The 16,797-nt window shown below is 42.2% G+C and overlaps 1 protein-coding gene across 1 annotated transcript in view; it reads left to right on the forward strand.

The window, feature by feature from the left end:
• Pdcd1lg2 (programmed cell death 1 ligand 2) overlaps positions 1 to 16,797 on the forward strand; it is a 46,165-nt gene that overhangs the window by 6,439 nt on the left and 22,929 nt on the right. Inside the window, exon 2 of the mRNA XM_026781328.1 lies at positions 7,545 to 7,612. Within this exon, the coding sequence (XP_026637129.1) occupies positions 7,545 to 7,612 (68 nt within the window). The remainder of the gene's footprint in view (positions 1 to 7,544; positions 7,613 to 16,797) is intronic.

The following is a 16,797-nucleotide window of genomic DNA, read 5'->3' on the forward strand; positions in this document are numbered from 1 at the left end:
CACACATCCCCCAGACTCTCCACTCAATGCACACATCCCCCAGACTCTCCATTCAATGCACACATCCCCCAGACTCTCCAGACCCTGTTTGTCTGTCTATAAAATAGCCCATGCTTCCTTCACCTCATTGTACTTGACTTTTGCTTGCTTAACTATAAAGACTCTAAGGATCTGTTTTTTTCACAAAATGTGGTTCTCACAAAGAACTCAGAAGACAAAGGTCTTATTTGCATTAAGTAGAGTTTTGAGACAAGCTGATAAGGGAGGGGCTTAAGAGACCTGTGCAGACCACCTTGCAAGCACCTTCCACCAGTGGAAACTCTTGCCTCAACATGGACCTTTGTCTTAAGCAAGTCCTAGGGCGATGATTGTCTGCCTGTTACTAGCTCATCCCATTGTGGCCTTAACTGATAGGAAGGTCTTCCTAAAGTTTCTGTTTACGTAATGGAGAAAGAATTCAAATGGGAGCCAGACTCCTGAGGGGATGATTACGCTTATGAGCAGTATTGTCTACTCAGCAAAATTCTGAGACACCCCCCCCAATAAATGCAAAAGCTTTAGTTCTAACAGGAAAGACTAAAGTATCATCACTTGACATGCCAGTGATGAGCTACCTGCTAGACGATACACTAAAGATACAGGGAACTGCGTGTATCTTGAGTTAGGAAAGGTTTGTGTTGAATATAGAAGAATGTAAGGCCTTTTAACAAGACATGCTTGATGCCATGCCAATCTTTAAAAACTCATGAACTGAGATAGAGTAAAAGAAAATAAAATTACAAAGTAAAATGAGATTGGAATTCTCACAACCATCTTGATGTTCTATTCATGGAAAAGGCACGGGTTTTATTCAGTGACTGAGGAGGTAAGAGGGCCAGGGCAGGAGAGGCATTACAGACTATCCCAAGGTAAACTTGTCTCTGTAAATGATACCACTTTGGTTTTAAAAAAAGTCATTCTGGCCGCTGAATTGAGCATCAAATGTCAGATGTTGAGATTAGGATCTTAGAGACCTATTGTCAGAAAGTCGCAGAAATCGTCACAAGAGATGGTATCGGCCCCCAACTGTTATGGAATCTCTGCGGGTGGTGACAAGGGATTAAGCTCTGAATACATGTGAAGGAAGAGTTTACAGGATGAGCTGGTGGTCAGAAGTGGAAAGGGAGAAGAAGACTGAAGAATAATTCCAGGATTGATGTCCCCTGCCTCAGTAAGGCTGGTAGAGAGGAGATGGGACGCAGAGGAAGAACCGGCAGTAAGGCAGCTAGTGCAGAAGAGATGGGAGTCTCAAGTAAGGTCATGTTAATGGCCATCAGAAAGGTGAGGGATCGTCTAAGACGTGTGGCAGATACAGAAGGGAGGGTTAGAGGAAAGCATGAGATGACTCCTGAGTTCTGGCATGAGGCGGTTATTATTATTATTATTATTGTTATTATTATTGTTATTATTATTAGAAAGTATAAAGCTTTTAAAAGTTATCTAAAGTGTTAGAAGCTACTAATTTGTAACCTCTTAATTTGATTGCTTATGTGCCTGGTCTATGTTCTTATGCCTTGCACAGGTCTCATTTTTTCCTAGAAGCAAAATTAATAGGACAGGAGTCTGCAAGCTGGAAAACACCTTTAGAACACCGTAAGCTTTCCAAGGGGGCAATGTACCAGGAAAGTCCCATGAATGGCTGAAGAAGAAAGAGAAGCTGAACCAAGAGCTCTTTCTGTTACGCTGCTGCATGTCATCCTTTCACGGTCTAAAAAATAAGGCGGCTGGCAAGTGCCAGGCCTGCTATCATGCGTGAAGACAGCAGCTTTTCAAGTTACGCTTGCATTTTGATTAGAGGAAGGCCATTGTCAGGTTCAGCTAAGGTACATGGCAAGTAGTACGCCCAGAGTATTACCTGTGTTGGGTGGCCTTTCCTGAAACAAAGGCAAGGACCCAAGAGTGCGGACCCATACATCTTTACTTGTAAGTGTTCGTTGCAATGACTCATTGGTCTGGCTCGAGGCCTCTGGTTTCTGCTTTACCACGATAATGGGTTCTCTTTGGGACTCCTCTTGGCTGTCCTGTTGTTGCCCTGTGCCATAAAGATCCTGTAGTTTTGGATCTACAGGACCAGCCTTTTTACATGCTCATAGATGGGGTGGATGTTGGATGGGCCAACTTATAGCCCTGGTTCTGGGCCTGGGTTGTGGCTGCTTTGGTTAGCCTGCTGGTTTTCCCTCATCCTTGCCACCAGGGCAAACTCTCCAGCATTGTCCCAGCTAGCTCACCCAAAGCAGCTGACCTCAAGGGATGAGGCCAGTTTCCCGGCTCTCATACTCTGGGGAGGGGGCAGCTCACCCCCATTCCCAACTACTGTGTTGCCCAGGCCAGATGTGGGGTCCGTTCTCCAGAGTGCTGCAGCTAGTGCAGGGCACCAGGTGTCTTGTTATCATGTCCAGGAGACCGGCTCTACTGTGATGCCCAGGCAAGGTGCAGGGCCTGCTCTCCCACTCTCGTGACCCCGGGGCAAGTTCTCCCACCTGCTGCAGGTAGCAAGGGGCAAAGGGCAAGGAGGAGGCTTCTCTCTCACCCGTGCTGTTGTAGGGCAGGCCAGTAGTGGGGCCGTCTCTCTCACACTCATAACGCTGGACTGGCACACCACATCCCTGCTAACAGGGTCAGCTGTAGTGTTATTGCCCAGGGGAAGTACCGGGCCAGATCTCCAGAGTGCTGCAGCTGGTGAGGGGCATACCCAGCTCTCCTACCTGCCACAAGTGATGGGGGTGGGGGAGCATCTCTCCCATGCTCACATTCTCGAGCCAGCTTGCCCCCACCTCAACTCCACCCCCATCAAACAGGGTACAATGGGTGTTTTTGAGCTTTTGTTTTCCCAATGTCTCCACCAGATGGTCTGGCTTCTTCCACTAGACTGTCCACTCTAGAAATACCAGTTTCAAAGCCACCTCAAGTGGATTCTGGAGACATCTCTTGAAACCAGCCTAAGAACTTTGTTATTGACAGAATGAATGCCTGGTGTGTCAAGCCTTAGTTTATTCTGCCCTGGAGAAAATCATCTGATATACTAACAAACCTCAAAGGAAAAAAAGCCTTGAGTCACAGGCTCCCCCATGGCGAAACATCAGGGCTGTCCAGGAGTCAGAAGGGAGACATGTAGGCAGATGCCTGGATTAATTAACACCATTTCTGCTGGCTTTCAGCAAGGGTCAGTCACTAGTTTCATGGGGTTTGGTTGTGAGGAGTAAAACAGACAGTGAACAAGAATGTCAAGTTCCCTATAAAGCAGGCCATGGAACACAAAGATTCTGAATTGCCTGGTTTACGTTACAACAAAGTGCTCATGGCCCATGGGGGCCACCTATTTTAACTGGTGAATTTCGGGAGGGCAGTCTGTTTGGCATCGCATAGCTTTCAGTGTACAAAAGATCAGAACACCCAGAGCAAAATCGATAGTTAACAAGTGCTATCAGCTGGACCTTCACCCTTGGTCTGCCTCTTCTTTGCTGGTGCCTCCCCTCACAAAGGCCCAGACATGTTGGAAAACTCCAGGTCTGTTGTTTCATACTTTGTCTTTCCCATCTCTTGTGGTTGATGTCATGCGCACTGTGGCCTATGTTACTCTTATACAAGGTCTTAACCATATCCTCCAACTTGGAATTGTCTGCCCTTCTTCCTCCTGAGTAGCTTCACTTGGAACTCTTGCAGGCACCTCCGATTTGATGGCTGTTCCTGGTTCTCTACTACCCAATGACTCGATTCCCCAAGCCCAGGAGTTTTACTGTATATTTTAAACTACTTATCTGTATTGTCAGCAATTCCCTATAGGTTTTCTTTCAAAATATAGATCTAAGAAAATGACCTAGTCGGTCAGCATGCAGATCAGATTCCTGGTGCTCACACGCTTCCCTCCATTCCCTTCTCAATCTTGTCTGAATACTTGATGTGGCTGACATCCTGAAACTCAATAAGTGGAGGCCAGAGAACCCAGAAATGTAAGCGAGAATCTCTTCCTTTGAAAGAAAGAAGCAGGCAGACACGAGAGGGCAGATGGGGGGGGGGAACAAGCACCAGCAGCACGCACTGAGCACCCCACGAGTATCGCCTTCTGATTTTACTTCTTTACACTGTTTAACTTTGTCATGTGACGAGGTTGGACCAAGTTTAAATGACTGGGCTCTCCTTTTCACATCACAGAAGCCATAACAACTGGTAACAAAGTCTTCTGCTTGCCTCTCCCGTCTTCAGGTCTGACTGGCAGGAAAGGGGAAAGAACTTACTGCCGGTGAGGGAAGAAATTGGGTGGGAGGAGGTGCAATCTTGAGTAAAATCCACAGTGGTCCATGGCATCCTGCAGGCTGCAACATGCGGTTTTATCAGAGTGCCATTTCTTATTTGTTCAAATTGTTTTAATTATCGGAATGCATAACTTCTAAATATGCAAATAGGAAGCCTTAAAAGCTTGGGATGTTGAGATCACTCAATGGGTATAGGTGCTTTGTTAGGCAAGCTTGGAGACCCATGTGCCATTCCCAAAGAATGAAAGAAAGGTGCAAGCAGAGAACCAACTTTATAAAGTTGACTTCCACATATGTGCACATCAAAGCACACACACCCACACTTGCCCATATCACCAATAATAATAATAATAATAATAATAATAATAATAATAATAACAAATAGCATATTTAAAGTTTCAAAAGCTGGGGAAAAAAGAAAAGAAATCACAAAGACAGACTTCTTTCAAGGGTTGGAAGACTTGATGATGAGATGGTCATATTCCCTTTGGACAGAGCTGCAGAGTCAATGAAATTCTTACCAAAGCAAACCATCAGTTTCTCTTGTGCAGAATAGACAAGTCTACCCTAAAATTCATACAGGAATTCAAGGGAGAGAAGCAAAGAAGCAGGAAGGGTGGAGCGAAGGAGAGAGAAGACTTGAGAAGGAACAAAGTTGAAGGTCTCTCACTTCCTGATTTCAAAGTCGCCCTCAAGCTACAGTAATTAGCGCTGTGTGATAGGGACACAGGGCAGACAGAGAGCTGAGCAAAATGGGTGAAAAGTCCAGCAATTCATCCCCCACACTGTCATCAAGGAGGCTGAGATAATTCCACAGAGAAAGAATAGTTTAGTTTTTTAAAATAAATTTTAGTGGAACATGTGCAAAAGAACCTTATCTATCCCCCCAAAAGTAACTCAAAACAGGTTAGAGACCCAGATATGAACAGAACATATTTTGTTCTTACAAGAAAATGTTAGGAAGTGATAGGCAAACTTGGCTTATTATACAGCGCAGTAACTTTGTGAAAGGAAAAAAGTATTGATCCGTGACACACAACAGGTGAATCTTGACATTATGCTCACCGCAAGAGGCCCGTCACAAAAGATCAAGAGCTGCTTGATGTCGTTTATGTGAAATGTCCACAGCACACATAGCTGACCAAAACAGAAAGCAGATTTGTAACTGCTAGGGATTCCAGGAAAGGGAAGGGGAAATAGGAATTTCTCTAACTGGGTATAGTTCCTTTCTTGTGGTAATTAAAATGTCGAAATATCAGAGTTAAGTAGCGGTGTTGGTCACACAACTGTGTGTACACACTAAACACCCCACTGAATTAATATTGTGCTTGTGAGACTCTGCATTAGGGCTATACAGCTTTCTTTTGTGTGTTAACTATATTTTAATAAGACTATTATTAAATAAATAAATTTAAAGAACACATAGATAACAAAACCTTCAACAGATCACTTTCTTCTACTAGCCCCAGCATCCTAATGCAAGCTATCACACTGTCCTCTAGGTCTGCATTGCCATGTAACTCATCCTCCTGATAGTAGGCAATTCTCTAACCAAAACAACATCCTCTTCTAAAAATGCAAGTGAAGTTCGCCGGACTCCAGAGTATCTCTTCACCAACATACTGTGTTCTCTGAACATCTCTGCTCTCCCAGGATTCAGATGTACAGCTTTCCTTGGAGAAATGGGTCCACAGCTAATAAAGCCTCAAGGTTCCCTCAAGAGAGAAGAGCTGACAACAGTGTGCCTTCCCGACTGTTCTGTGGATGCAGAGAACCTGGAATGAGAAGCGAAACAGAAGGTGGAACCAGACTGAGCTGGAGCAGGACCATCACACCTCCCACCCCTGCCAGACCTGCTCTGTCTAGAGCTCTCAGGAAACACTGGGGTCCCTTCCCCACCCCCCAGTCAGAATGGCTGTCTTCAAGGAAACAGCAAAACACATCGGATGCTGGAGAAAGATGCAGGGAAAATGAATTCTTGCACCCTGCCACTGGGAATGAGAATTAGTACAGTTACATGGAAATTAACATGGATATTCCTCCAAAAGTGAAAACTGATACCACCATATGACCCAGCTGGTCCCCTCCTAAGAACCCAATGGAATCCAAGTCATCCACCAAAATTCTTATTTTATCCATGCTTATTGCTGTACCATTCATAGTAACCAAGTTATGACAGTGGCCCAGGTGCTCGCTGATGGATGAATGGATAAAAAAAATACACTGCATATGTATACAGCAGAACATTATCAGCCATCAAGAAGAAATCAATGTCACTTTTAGAAAAAAAGATATGTGAAAATAGGAGAGCTGCTAGTGAGGAAGGGGGCCATGAGGAGATGGGAGGAACATATAAGTAATGGGAGTAAATATGATCGAAGCACATGTATGAAGAGGCATGATGAAATCTATTGTTGTACACAACTAATAGCCAATAAAGTTTTTACAACATGAATGTAAATATTTTCAGCATATAGATATTAATCAGCTTCTTTGAGGTATGACTTAGAATAACTAATAAATTATCTCCATTTAATGTGTTCAAAGAAATAAAAAGTAGGGCAGGTACAGGGGCGCTTGTGTACTCAGGAAGTAGGAGCAGGAGAATCAGGGGTTTAAGCCAGTCTCTGTTACATAGATAGAATCAGCCAGGATAATATGAGACCCTGTTTCAAAACATAATTAAAAAATAATAATTAGAAAGCTCATTAAGAGGCAAGCCACACAACAGGAGCAATGGGTCGCAGCACTCAAGAGCTTGATGTTTTCCTACTCGACCAACTAGGAAGTAATGAGAAACCAGCTCTGGTCTCCCGAGTTGATGTCCTGTTTTTCAGGGTCCTCTCTAAGTTCTGGTCCAGCTAGAGAAGATGGCATACCTTATTTGTTTGGTGAGTAAGGCTGGTGTTCAAGATTTCGATATTGACTAAACTTTAGAAAGTGACAGGGGAGGCACGAAAGGATACAGATGATCACCACTGTGTGTGAGTGATGAGGTCCATCCTCTCCTCCAGAAAAGGCCGTGAAAGAAGGAAGAAGAGCGTCTCATTTGAATTCAGAAAGAGTGCCTTCTTCCTTGTGTCTGCCCTCTTCTGCAGAAAAGACATCTGCCGCTTCTGCTCTTGCCTTGGCTGTCACCTGTATCTCCCACAAGATTTGTATCTGGGCCCTTACTATTCTCTTGGGAGTAGTTAAGCCAGCAGAGGCTGAGAAAACTCACTGAGCTCTGAGACTCTCAATTGTCTATTTCAGATCGATTCAGACCATGTTCCTCCTGCTGCTGACGCTGAGCCTGGGCTTGCAGCTTCATCAGATAGCGGGTAAGAAGGGATAATGGGCGGCCCGGGAACAATGGGCAGGAGGTGGCCCCTAGCCAAAGCTAGAAACTAGTGTGCTCCTCTGTCTGTGGGACTTGCTTTGAGAGAGAGTGTGGGTACTGGATATTTCAAGTAGCAAAGAAAATGGTTCCCAGGGTGGCTGGTCCCATTTTACAGAAACAGAGACTGGGAATATTAATCCATCTGTTTCCATCATCCAATGCTTGCAATGAGACGGATTAGTCAGAACACGTGTCTAAATGGATGCGAGAGAGTAGTGGTTTAGCTCCATTTAAGGGAAGGTGCAAACAGCTGCTTCCCCTCCGTCAGGAACAGTGACCAGGGCAAACAGAAAGCATTTTGTTAGTCCTATGAGTTCTAGTTTATTTGTTTGTTTGAGACAAGGTTTCTCTGTACTGTCGGGGGCTATCCTGGAACTAGCTCTTGTAGACCAGGCTGACCTCCAACTCACAGAGATCCGCATACCTCTGCCTCCCGAGTGCTGGGATTACAGGCGTGCGCCACCACCGCCCGGCTTCATATGAGTTCTTTTAACAAGCAATGGCGGCAGCCACTGGTCATGTAATGTCTTATTGTAGACTAAACTGAAAACTCAGGGTTCCCATAAAGCCGCAGTGGAAACCGAGTCTGAAGTCGATGCCTTTGAACTTGACGACGGGACATCTAGCGGAGGATGTGGTTGAGCCGGGAGAAAGCAGTTTCAGAATTGATTGTTTCCCTGGGGAAGGTATTTCAGATCACTGGTGTGTGCGATCAGGGTGGCAGTACACTTTCAAGAGAACACTAGCTAAGAAAAGAGACAGGCATGGAGGTTGGGAGTCCACATGCTCCGCAGTAGAAGCCCGGGGCTTTCTTTGAGAGGAACCATGGGGCCAGCGATCCTTTGCCACTGGATAACCTTTGGATGAGTGGTCTCCCCATTTCACCCTGTCCAGGGGGTCGGCCCTCCACTTCTCTTCCAGCCATGCTCCTTCCTTAGCTGTGGGCTTCTCAGACTGGCCTGGCATTAGGGACATGTATTTGGCACATTCTTCTTTAAAAAGACCCTAGTATTTTTCCTCCTTGCTGTTTCTCTCCACAGCAGTGATAGCTAAAGGAATACATAATGATTCCTGCCTAACCGCCCAAGAGCTTTTGTTCCCATAAAGCTGTATGGGCAAAAACGGGGTCTGAAGTTGGAGTTCCCGGCCCTGACAGGATTGAGGATTTCAGGAGAAACTTGGAGCGTGTGCAACTTCTATAGATGAGGAGCTATAAAACCACCAGGGCTGAGACTTTGCTGGTTTTCTTATGTATTTTCTCTTAGGAAAGGAAGGAGCTAAGGAAACTGGGTGGCGGGGTTTTTGTTTTGTTTGTTTGCCTGGTTTTTTTAATCTTTCCTTTTTTTTAAATTTCATTTGTCTGTTTTTTAAATTTCATATATTTATTTATTTAATATCCCAACTGCAAATTCCCCTCCCTCCTCTCCTCCCATCCCTTCACCCAACCTCCCTCGGCCCCAATCCCATCTACTCCTCTGTTTCTGTTCAGGAAGGGGCAGGGCTCCCTTAGACGCAAGCAAAGTATGGCTATCAAGTTGAGATAAGATTAAGCTCCTCCCCTGTGTTCAGGCTGGGCAAGGTGATCCAGAATAGGATCTCAAAAGCCAGTAAAAAGCCGTAGGGAATGGCCCCTGCTCCCATTGTTACAAGTCCCACAAGTAGACCAAGCTACACAACTATCACATATTTGTAGAGGTCCTAGGCCGGTCCCATGCAGGTTCCCCGGCTGTTGGTTCAGACTCTGCGAGTTCCTATGAGCCCAGGTTAGTTTGTTTCTGTGACTTCTCTTGTAATGTCCTTGATGTCTCAGACTCTTATAACCCTTCCTTCGTCTCTTCAGCAGAATTAGCTTGGCCTAATGTTTGGCTGTGGGATCTGTTTCCATCAGTTACTGGATGAAGGCTCTGTGATGACTATTGGCGTAGTCACCAATCTGATCACAGGCAACGGCCAGTTCAGGCTACGTTATCCACTGTTGTTAGCAGTCTTGGATGGGGCCATCCTCGTAGGTCTGTGGGACTTTCCCTTTCATCATATTTCAACATGATCCCCAAACGTCCCTTCTTTTTCCGGTCATCTCTTTCAATATTCTCCCCCTCCATCCAGCCCCCTACTTGCCCCCCCCTTCACTCATGAGATCTCTTCTATTTCCCCTTCCCAGGGAGATCCATGCATCCCCTGCTTGGGTCCTCCTTGTCTCCTAGCCTCTCTGGCTCTGTGGATGGCAACATAGTTTTCCTTTGCTTTACATCTAATATCACTTATGAGTGAGTACACACCATGTTTGTCTTTCTGGGTCTGGGTTATCTCACTCAGGATTTTTTTTTTCTAGTTTCCTTCATTTGCTTTCAAATTCAGTTTTTTAATCTTCACTGGATCTTTCCACAGAGGAAGGACTGTTCCCTTTAAGAAAAGCAGCACAAGGCAATCACAGTCATTATGAGCTCTGAGTTAGGTATTAAGAGAGCAGGAAGGACGTAGGGAGGCAGGTATGTTTACATTCACAAGAGGGCTCATATATACTGAATGTTGTAGAAGGCAATTTACGTATCTCATCCAATCTTTACAACACTCGTTTGGCAGGCAGAGAAACTGAGGAGTGTTATTTCTGTGCCCTAGATGAGATAGTTACTAGGTGACCTACGAAAGATTTGCCTTCACTGATGTCCTTTCTGCCCTACCCGGATGTGCATACCATTGTCTGCCATTACAATAAGATCTCTAAATCGTCAAACTGGGGATGGGATGTTTACATAAGCTTGAAAATGGATACATGTTTAAAGCTTGCTCTGAGCATTTCACAAATCAAAAAATTACATGTAATGAATTTTTTTGATGAATTAGTAAAAAGAAAACCAAACCATCACATTTTGCTCTATCCATAAACTTGGAGTTCTTTTTCTGCTCTTTCTTTGTAGGTAATTTTAATTCAGATGAGTGTTGAATTAGGATGTCTCTTTCTTTCTGTATTTTTTTTTATCATTACGTGTCTTTTTAATTTAAGTATTTTGAGTTCAAACAAAGCTCTTGGTGGAAGCTCCTAGAAAACAAAGCTGAGGAATGGAGATGGTTTGAGCAAAGAAAAAAGGCCTGGGATAGGGAGAAAAAGGAAAACTTCAGTATCCACGTTTATTTATTTGTTTAGACAGTTCTTTCTAAGAATTGTGCGTTTCGGTGTTTTTTAATAAAACACAATTTTAAGACTATAAAAAAGCTTTAAGAAGAACCTGAAGGCAGTTGGGCTGCAACCTTCATTGTTGAATGAAGAGAGAATACCCTGGTCATCACAGTATGCAGATTGAAGATCCCACTGCCTTAAGTGCTCTCTGTACGGTACTAAACCTGCGTTCATCGCAGAAAAAGGGGTTCCTATACACGAGCTACATCAGCGTGAGTCCTCGTTACCCTCTATGCACACATTCCTAAATTTTAATTCTAAAACTAATGCTTATTGCGACATTCAGTCATTATGGATGAATAGAGCCATCCCTCATGCTCTGATACAGTTAGGGAAACTGTGGTCTATTGCCAGGATAGGGTATTCTAAGTATGAAAGTAAATTAGTCACAAACAGGCTGCTGCATCTGTGAATGGAGCAGTGTCATGCTGGGTAAAGAGTTAAGCCCTGAAAGATGATACACAGCACAATGTCTTTTTCATGGTCTCTTACTCATACCCTTAAATGTGCAAGGTCAAGCTGAGATAAGCAAGAGATTGGGACGCACACAATTCAATATCAGTTGCTCCTGGAAGGCAGTACAGGTGTCAATAGTCACGTGTTGTGTTCAAGTTCTTGGATAAGGGGTGGCTTCCCAGAAGCTCGCTTTTGTTGTTGGCTTTTGTTGTTGTTATGAGACAGGGTTTCTCTGCGTAGCCCTGGCTGTCCTGGAACTCACTCTGTAGACCAGGCAGGTCCTCACAGTCACAGAACTCTTGCTTACCTCTGCCTCCCGAGTGCTGGGATTAAAGGCATGTACCACCACTGCCCGGCAGATGCTCACTTTCCTACATGAATTGCTTTAATAACTTTTCTTTTTTTTTTTTCAACTTTATTTCATGTGCATTGTTGTGAGTGTGTCAGATCCCCTGGAACTGGCATTACAGACAGTTGTGAGCTGCCATGTGGGTACTGGGAATTGAACCTGGGTCCTCTGGAAGAGCAGCCAGTATTCTTAACCACTGAGCCATCTCTCCAGCCCTTAATAAGTTTTTTTTAAAGTTGTTATGTTGTAAAATATACTAAAGACACTGAAAATCACATGAAGCTAATTCAAACTTGACACAACTGAACACTTTGGAAATATTCCCAGATTGGGTTAGGAGCTCCCCAGAAACTTAACCTGCTGCAGCCCAAGTAAGCTCCTCCTTGCAACACTGCTCATGGCTTTATTCTTTCCGCCCTGAGCTTCGTAAAAATAAATGGCTACAGACTAATAAGAGAAATCTTTTTAAGCATTCAAACAGTATGCATTCCTTGTAGATTCCAATACAGCAAATGTGAGTGGCCCTAATTTTTAAGTAACTATATATTTCACTGGGCATGCTGTATTTTATTTCCTGAGTCCCCCCCTCCATTCATGGGCATTGCAGTTATTTCAATTTCTGGGTCAAGTCTATTATTTCAAGGCCGTAGAGAAACCTGACTCATTCTGATTCTACGAGCCATTAATTAGTAGCTCTTTCCTTATGTATATTCTGTAGATACACCATCTATATAAGTTGAATGGAATGCTTAGGGATACATTTTCATGCTAAAAGTATTTAAGTTTACATAAAGTAAAATTCACCCTGTCACTAAAAGTCTGTGTATTTTGACAAATATACAATCGTAGAATGGCCTTGACAATCTAAATGGGATCAGATGCTCCTTATATAATTATGCCTTTGTTATTAATAAATATATTAATTATATTGCTTACGGAATTCACTGTGATGTGCCCACACGCGTGTATAACATATATTGTGGATACCCTGCCATCTGGCTTCCTTCTCTTAGTGTAAAATGCATTAGAGGTTCGTCCATGTTGCTGTCTGTATCGACAGTTTGTTCCCTTTTGCTATTGGATGGTGTCCTGTTGTAGGTGTGTGCTGCATTTGGCAGATCCATTTCCCAGTTGAACGGCATCTGGGCTGTTTCCCACTTGTGACAATTTTAGATAAAGTTACTATAAATGCCTGCAAATAAGTTTCTGTGTGGACATATATTTTAATTTTACTGCTTAACTATATTGAATTTCTAGACCCTGTGGCCACTGTAAATAAATGTATAGGAAACTTCCAGAGCTTTCTGTGCCAACTTGACATCACCACCAGCAGTGTCTGAGATTTGGTTACTCCTGGTATTGACATTATTCTGTTATTCCATATCATCCCAACAGATGCATAGAAACACCTCGTTGTGGTTTTGGTTCACAGTTTTCCAGTAACCAATGATGTTAAGCACATCCTAATGTGCTTATTGGCCAGCCATTCTTTTTTCTTTTGTTTTGTTTTTCGAAACAGGGCTTCTCTGTGTAACAGCCCTAGCTGTCCTGGAACTACTCTGTAGACCAGGCTGGCCTTGAACTCACAGAGATCTGCCTGCCAAGTGCTGGCATTAAAGGTGTGCACCGCACAACCACCTCGGTTTGGCTAACCATTTATCTTCTTTGATAAACTGTATATGTAAATCATCTGAAAGTTTTTAATGGGTTCTTTGTTTACTGGCAAAGTTTTGAGTGTTCTTTATTTTATTCTAGATACAAGCCATTATCGGGTATCTGGCTTATAAATATTGCTTTTCCATTTTTATACATTTTTATTGATATTTATTGAGCTCTACATTTTTCTCTGCTCTCCTCCCTGCTTTTCACCTTCCCCTTCAATCCTCCCCCAAGGTCCCCATGCTCCCAATCTACTCAGGAGATCTTGTCTTTTTCTACTCTCTACTTTCCATGTAGATTATATCTATGTAAGTCTCTCTTAGTGCCCTCATTGTTGTCTAAATTCTCTGGAATTGTGATTTGTGGGCTGGCTTTCTTTGCTTTATGTTTAAAAACCACCTATGAGTGAGTACATGTGATAATTGTCTTTCTGTGTCTGGGTTGCCTCACTCAAAATAGTATTTTCTAGCTCCATCCATTTTCCTGCAAAATTCAAGATGTCATTATTTTTTTCTGCTATGTAGTACTCCATTGTGTAAATGTACCACATTTTTCTAACCCATTCTTTGATCGAGGGGCATTTAGGTTATTTCCAGGTTCTGGCTATGACAAACAAAGCTGCTATGAACATAGTTGAGCACATGTGTTTGTGGCATGATTGAGCATTCTTTGGATATATACCCAAATGTGGTATTACTGGGTCTTAAGGAAGGTTGTTTTCTAATTTTCTGAGAAATCACCACACTGACATCCAAAGGGGCTGTACCAGATTACATTCCCACCAGCAATGCAGAAGTGTTCCCTTTACCCCACAAACTCTTAAGCATAAGTTGTCATCAGTGTTTTTGATCTTGGACATTCTTACAGGTGTAAGATGGAATCTCAGAGTTGTTTTGATTTGCATTTCTCTGATGACTAAGGATGTTGAACATTTCCTTAAGTGTCTTTCAGCATTTTAGATTCCTCTGTTGAGAGTTCTCTGTTTAGGTCTGTGCTCCATTTTTTTTATTGAATTATGTGATCTTTTGGTGTCCAATTTCTTGAGTTCTATGTATATTTTGGAGATCAGACCTCTGACTTTTACCATTCTGTAGGCTGTCGTTTTGTCTTGTTGACCGTGTCCTTTGCTTTATAGAAGCTTTTCAGTTTCAGGAGGTCCCATTTATTGTTTCTCTCAGTGTCTGTGCTGCTTGGGTTATATTTAGGAAGTGGTTTCCTGTGCCAATGTGTTCAAGTGTACTTCCCACTTTCTCTTCTATAAGGTTTTGTGTGGCTGGCTTTATGTTGAGGTCTTTGATCCATTTGGACTTGCGTTTTGTGCATGGTGATAGATATGGGTCTATTTTCATTCTTCTACATGTTGATATCCAGTTATGCCAGCACCACTTGTTAAATATGCTTTCTTTTTTCCATTTGATTTTTTTTTGCTTCTTTATCAAATATCAGGTGTTCAATGATGTGTGGATTGATATCTGGGTCTTCTATTTGGTTCCATTGGTCCTCCTGTCTGTTCTTATGCCAATACCAGGCTGTTTTCAGAACTGTAGCTTTGTAGTAGAGGTTGAAGTCAGGGATTGTGATGCCTCCAAAGGTTCTTTTATTGTACAGGATTATTTTGGTTATCCTGGGGTTTTTTGCTTTTCCGTATGAAGCTGAGTACTGTTCTTTTGAGGTCTTTGAAGAATTTTGCTGGGATTTTTGTTGACAGATGGAAAGATGACCCTCCTCCATCAGATTTTGATGAGCATTGCATTGAATCTGTAGATTGCTTTTGGTAAGATTGCCATTTTTACTATTTTAATTATGCCTATCTAAGAGCATGAGAGATCTTTCCACTTTCTGGTGTCTTCTTCAATTTCTTTCTTCAAAGATTTAAAGTTCTTGTCATACAAGTCTTCCACTTGTTTACTTAGAGTTACTCTGAGATATTTTATGCCATTTTTGGCTATTGTGAAGGGTGTTGATTCTCTGATTTCTTCCCCAGCTCTTTAATCATCTGTGTACAGGAGGGCTACTGATTTTTTTGAATTAATCTTATATCCTTCTACATTACTGAAAGTGTTTATGAGTTGTAGAAGTTCCTTGGTAGAATTTTGGGGATCACTTATGTAAACTATCATATCATCAGCAAACAGTGAGAGTTTGACTTCTTTTCTAATTTGTATCCCCTTGATCTCTCTTTGGTGTCTTATTGCTCTAGCTAAGACCTCAAGAACTATATTGAATAGATATGGAAAGAATGGACAACCTAGTCTTGTTCCTGATTTCAGTGGAATTGTTGGGAGTTTCTCTCCATTTAGTTTGATGTTGGCTGTTGGCTTGCTGTATATTGCCTTTATTATATTTAGGTATGTTCCTTGTGTCCCTGCTCTCTCCAAGACCTTTATCATGAAGGGATGTTGTATTTTGTCAAATGCTTTTTCGGCATTTAATGAGATGATCATGTGGTTTTTATTTTTCAGCTTGTTTATATGGTGGATTACATTGACAGATTTTCATACGTTGAACCATCCCTGCATCTGTGGGATGAAGCCAACTTGATCATGGTGGATGATGGTTCTGATGTGTTCTTGGATTCAATTTTCTGGTATTTTATTTAGTATTTTTGTATCAATGTTCATGAATGAGATTGATCTGTAATTCTCTTTCTTAGTAATGTCTTTCTGTGGATTGGGAATCAGGGTAATTGTAGCCTCATAAAAAGAGTTTGGCAATGTTCCTTCTGTTTCTATTGTATGGAATAATTTGAGGAGTATTGGTATTAGTTCTTCTTTGAAATTTGTTGTAGAATTCTGAGCTGAAACCATCTGATCCTGTGCTTTATTTGGTTGGAAGATGTTTGATGACTGTTTCTATTTTTTCAGCAGTTATAGGTCTGTTTAATTTGCTTATCTGGTCTTGATTTAATTTTGGTAAGTGATATTTATCCAGAAAGTTGTCCGTTTCCTTTAAGTTTTCCAATTTTGTGGAGTACAGGTTTTTAAAATATGACCTGATGATCCTCTGTATTTCCTCCGTGTCTGTTATGTCCTTTTCATTTCTGATTTTGTTAATTTGGATATTTTCTCTCTGCCTTTTGGTTAGTTTGGATAAAGTTTTGTCTATTTTGTTGATTTTCTTGAAGAACCAACTCTTTGTCTCATTGATTCTTTGTATTGTTTTCTTTGTTTCTATTTTGTTGATTTCTGCTCTCAATTTGATTATTTCCTGCCATCTAGTTCTCTTACGTGAGTTTGCTTCTTTTTTTGTTCTTAGAGTTTTAAAATGTTCTGTTTACTCACTGGTGTGAGAGTTTTCCAGCTTCTTTATGAAGGTGTTAAGTGCTATGAACTTGCCTTTTAACACTGCTTTCATTGTGTCCCATAAATCTGGGTATGTTGTGTGTTCATTTTCATTGAGTTTTAGGAAGTCTTTAATTTTCCCCTTTATTTCTTCCTTGACCCATTGATGATTCAGGTGAGCATTGTTTAATTTCCGTGTGTTT

The sequence above is a fragment of the Microtus ochrogaster genome, chromosome 8, assembly GCF_000317375.1.
Source record: "Microtus ochrogaster isolate Prairie Vole_2 chromosome 8, MicOch1.0, whole genome shotgun sequence".
NCBI classification, from domain to species: Eukaryota; Metazoa; Chordata; class Mammalia; order Rodentia; family Cricetidae; genus Microtus; species Microtus ochrogaster.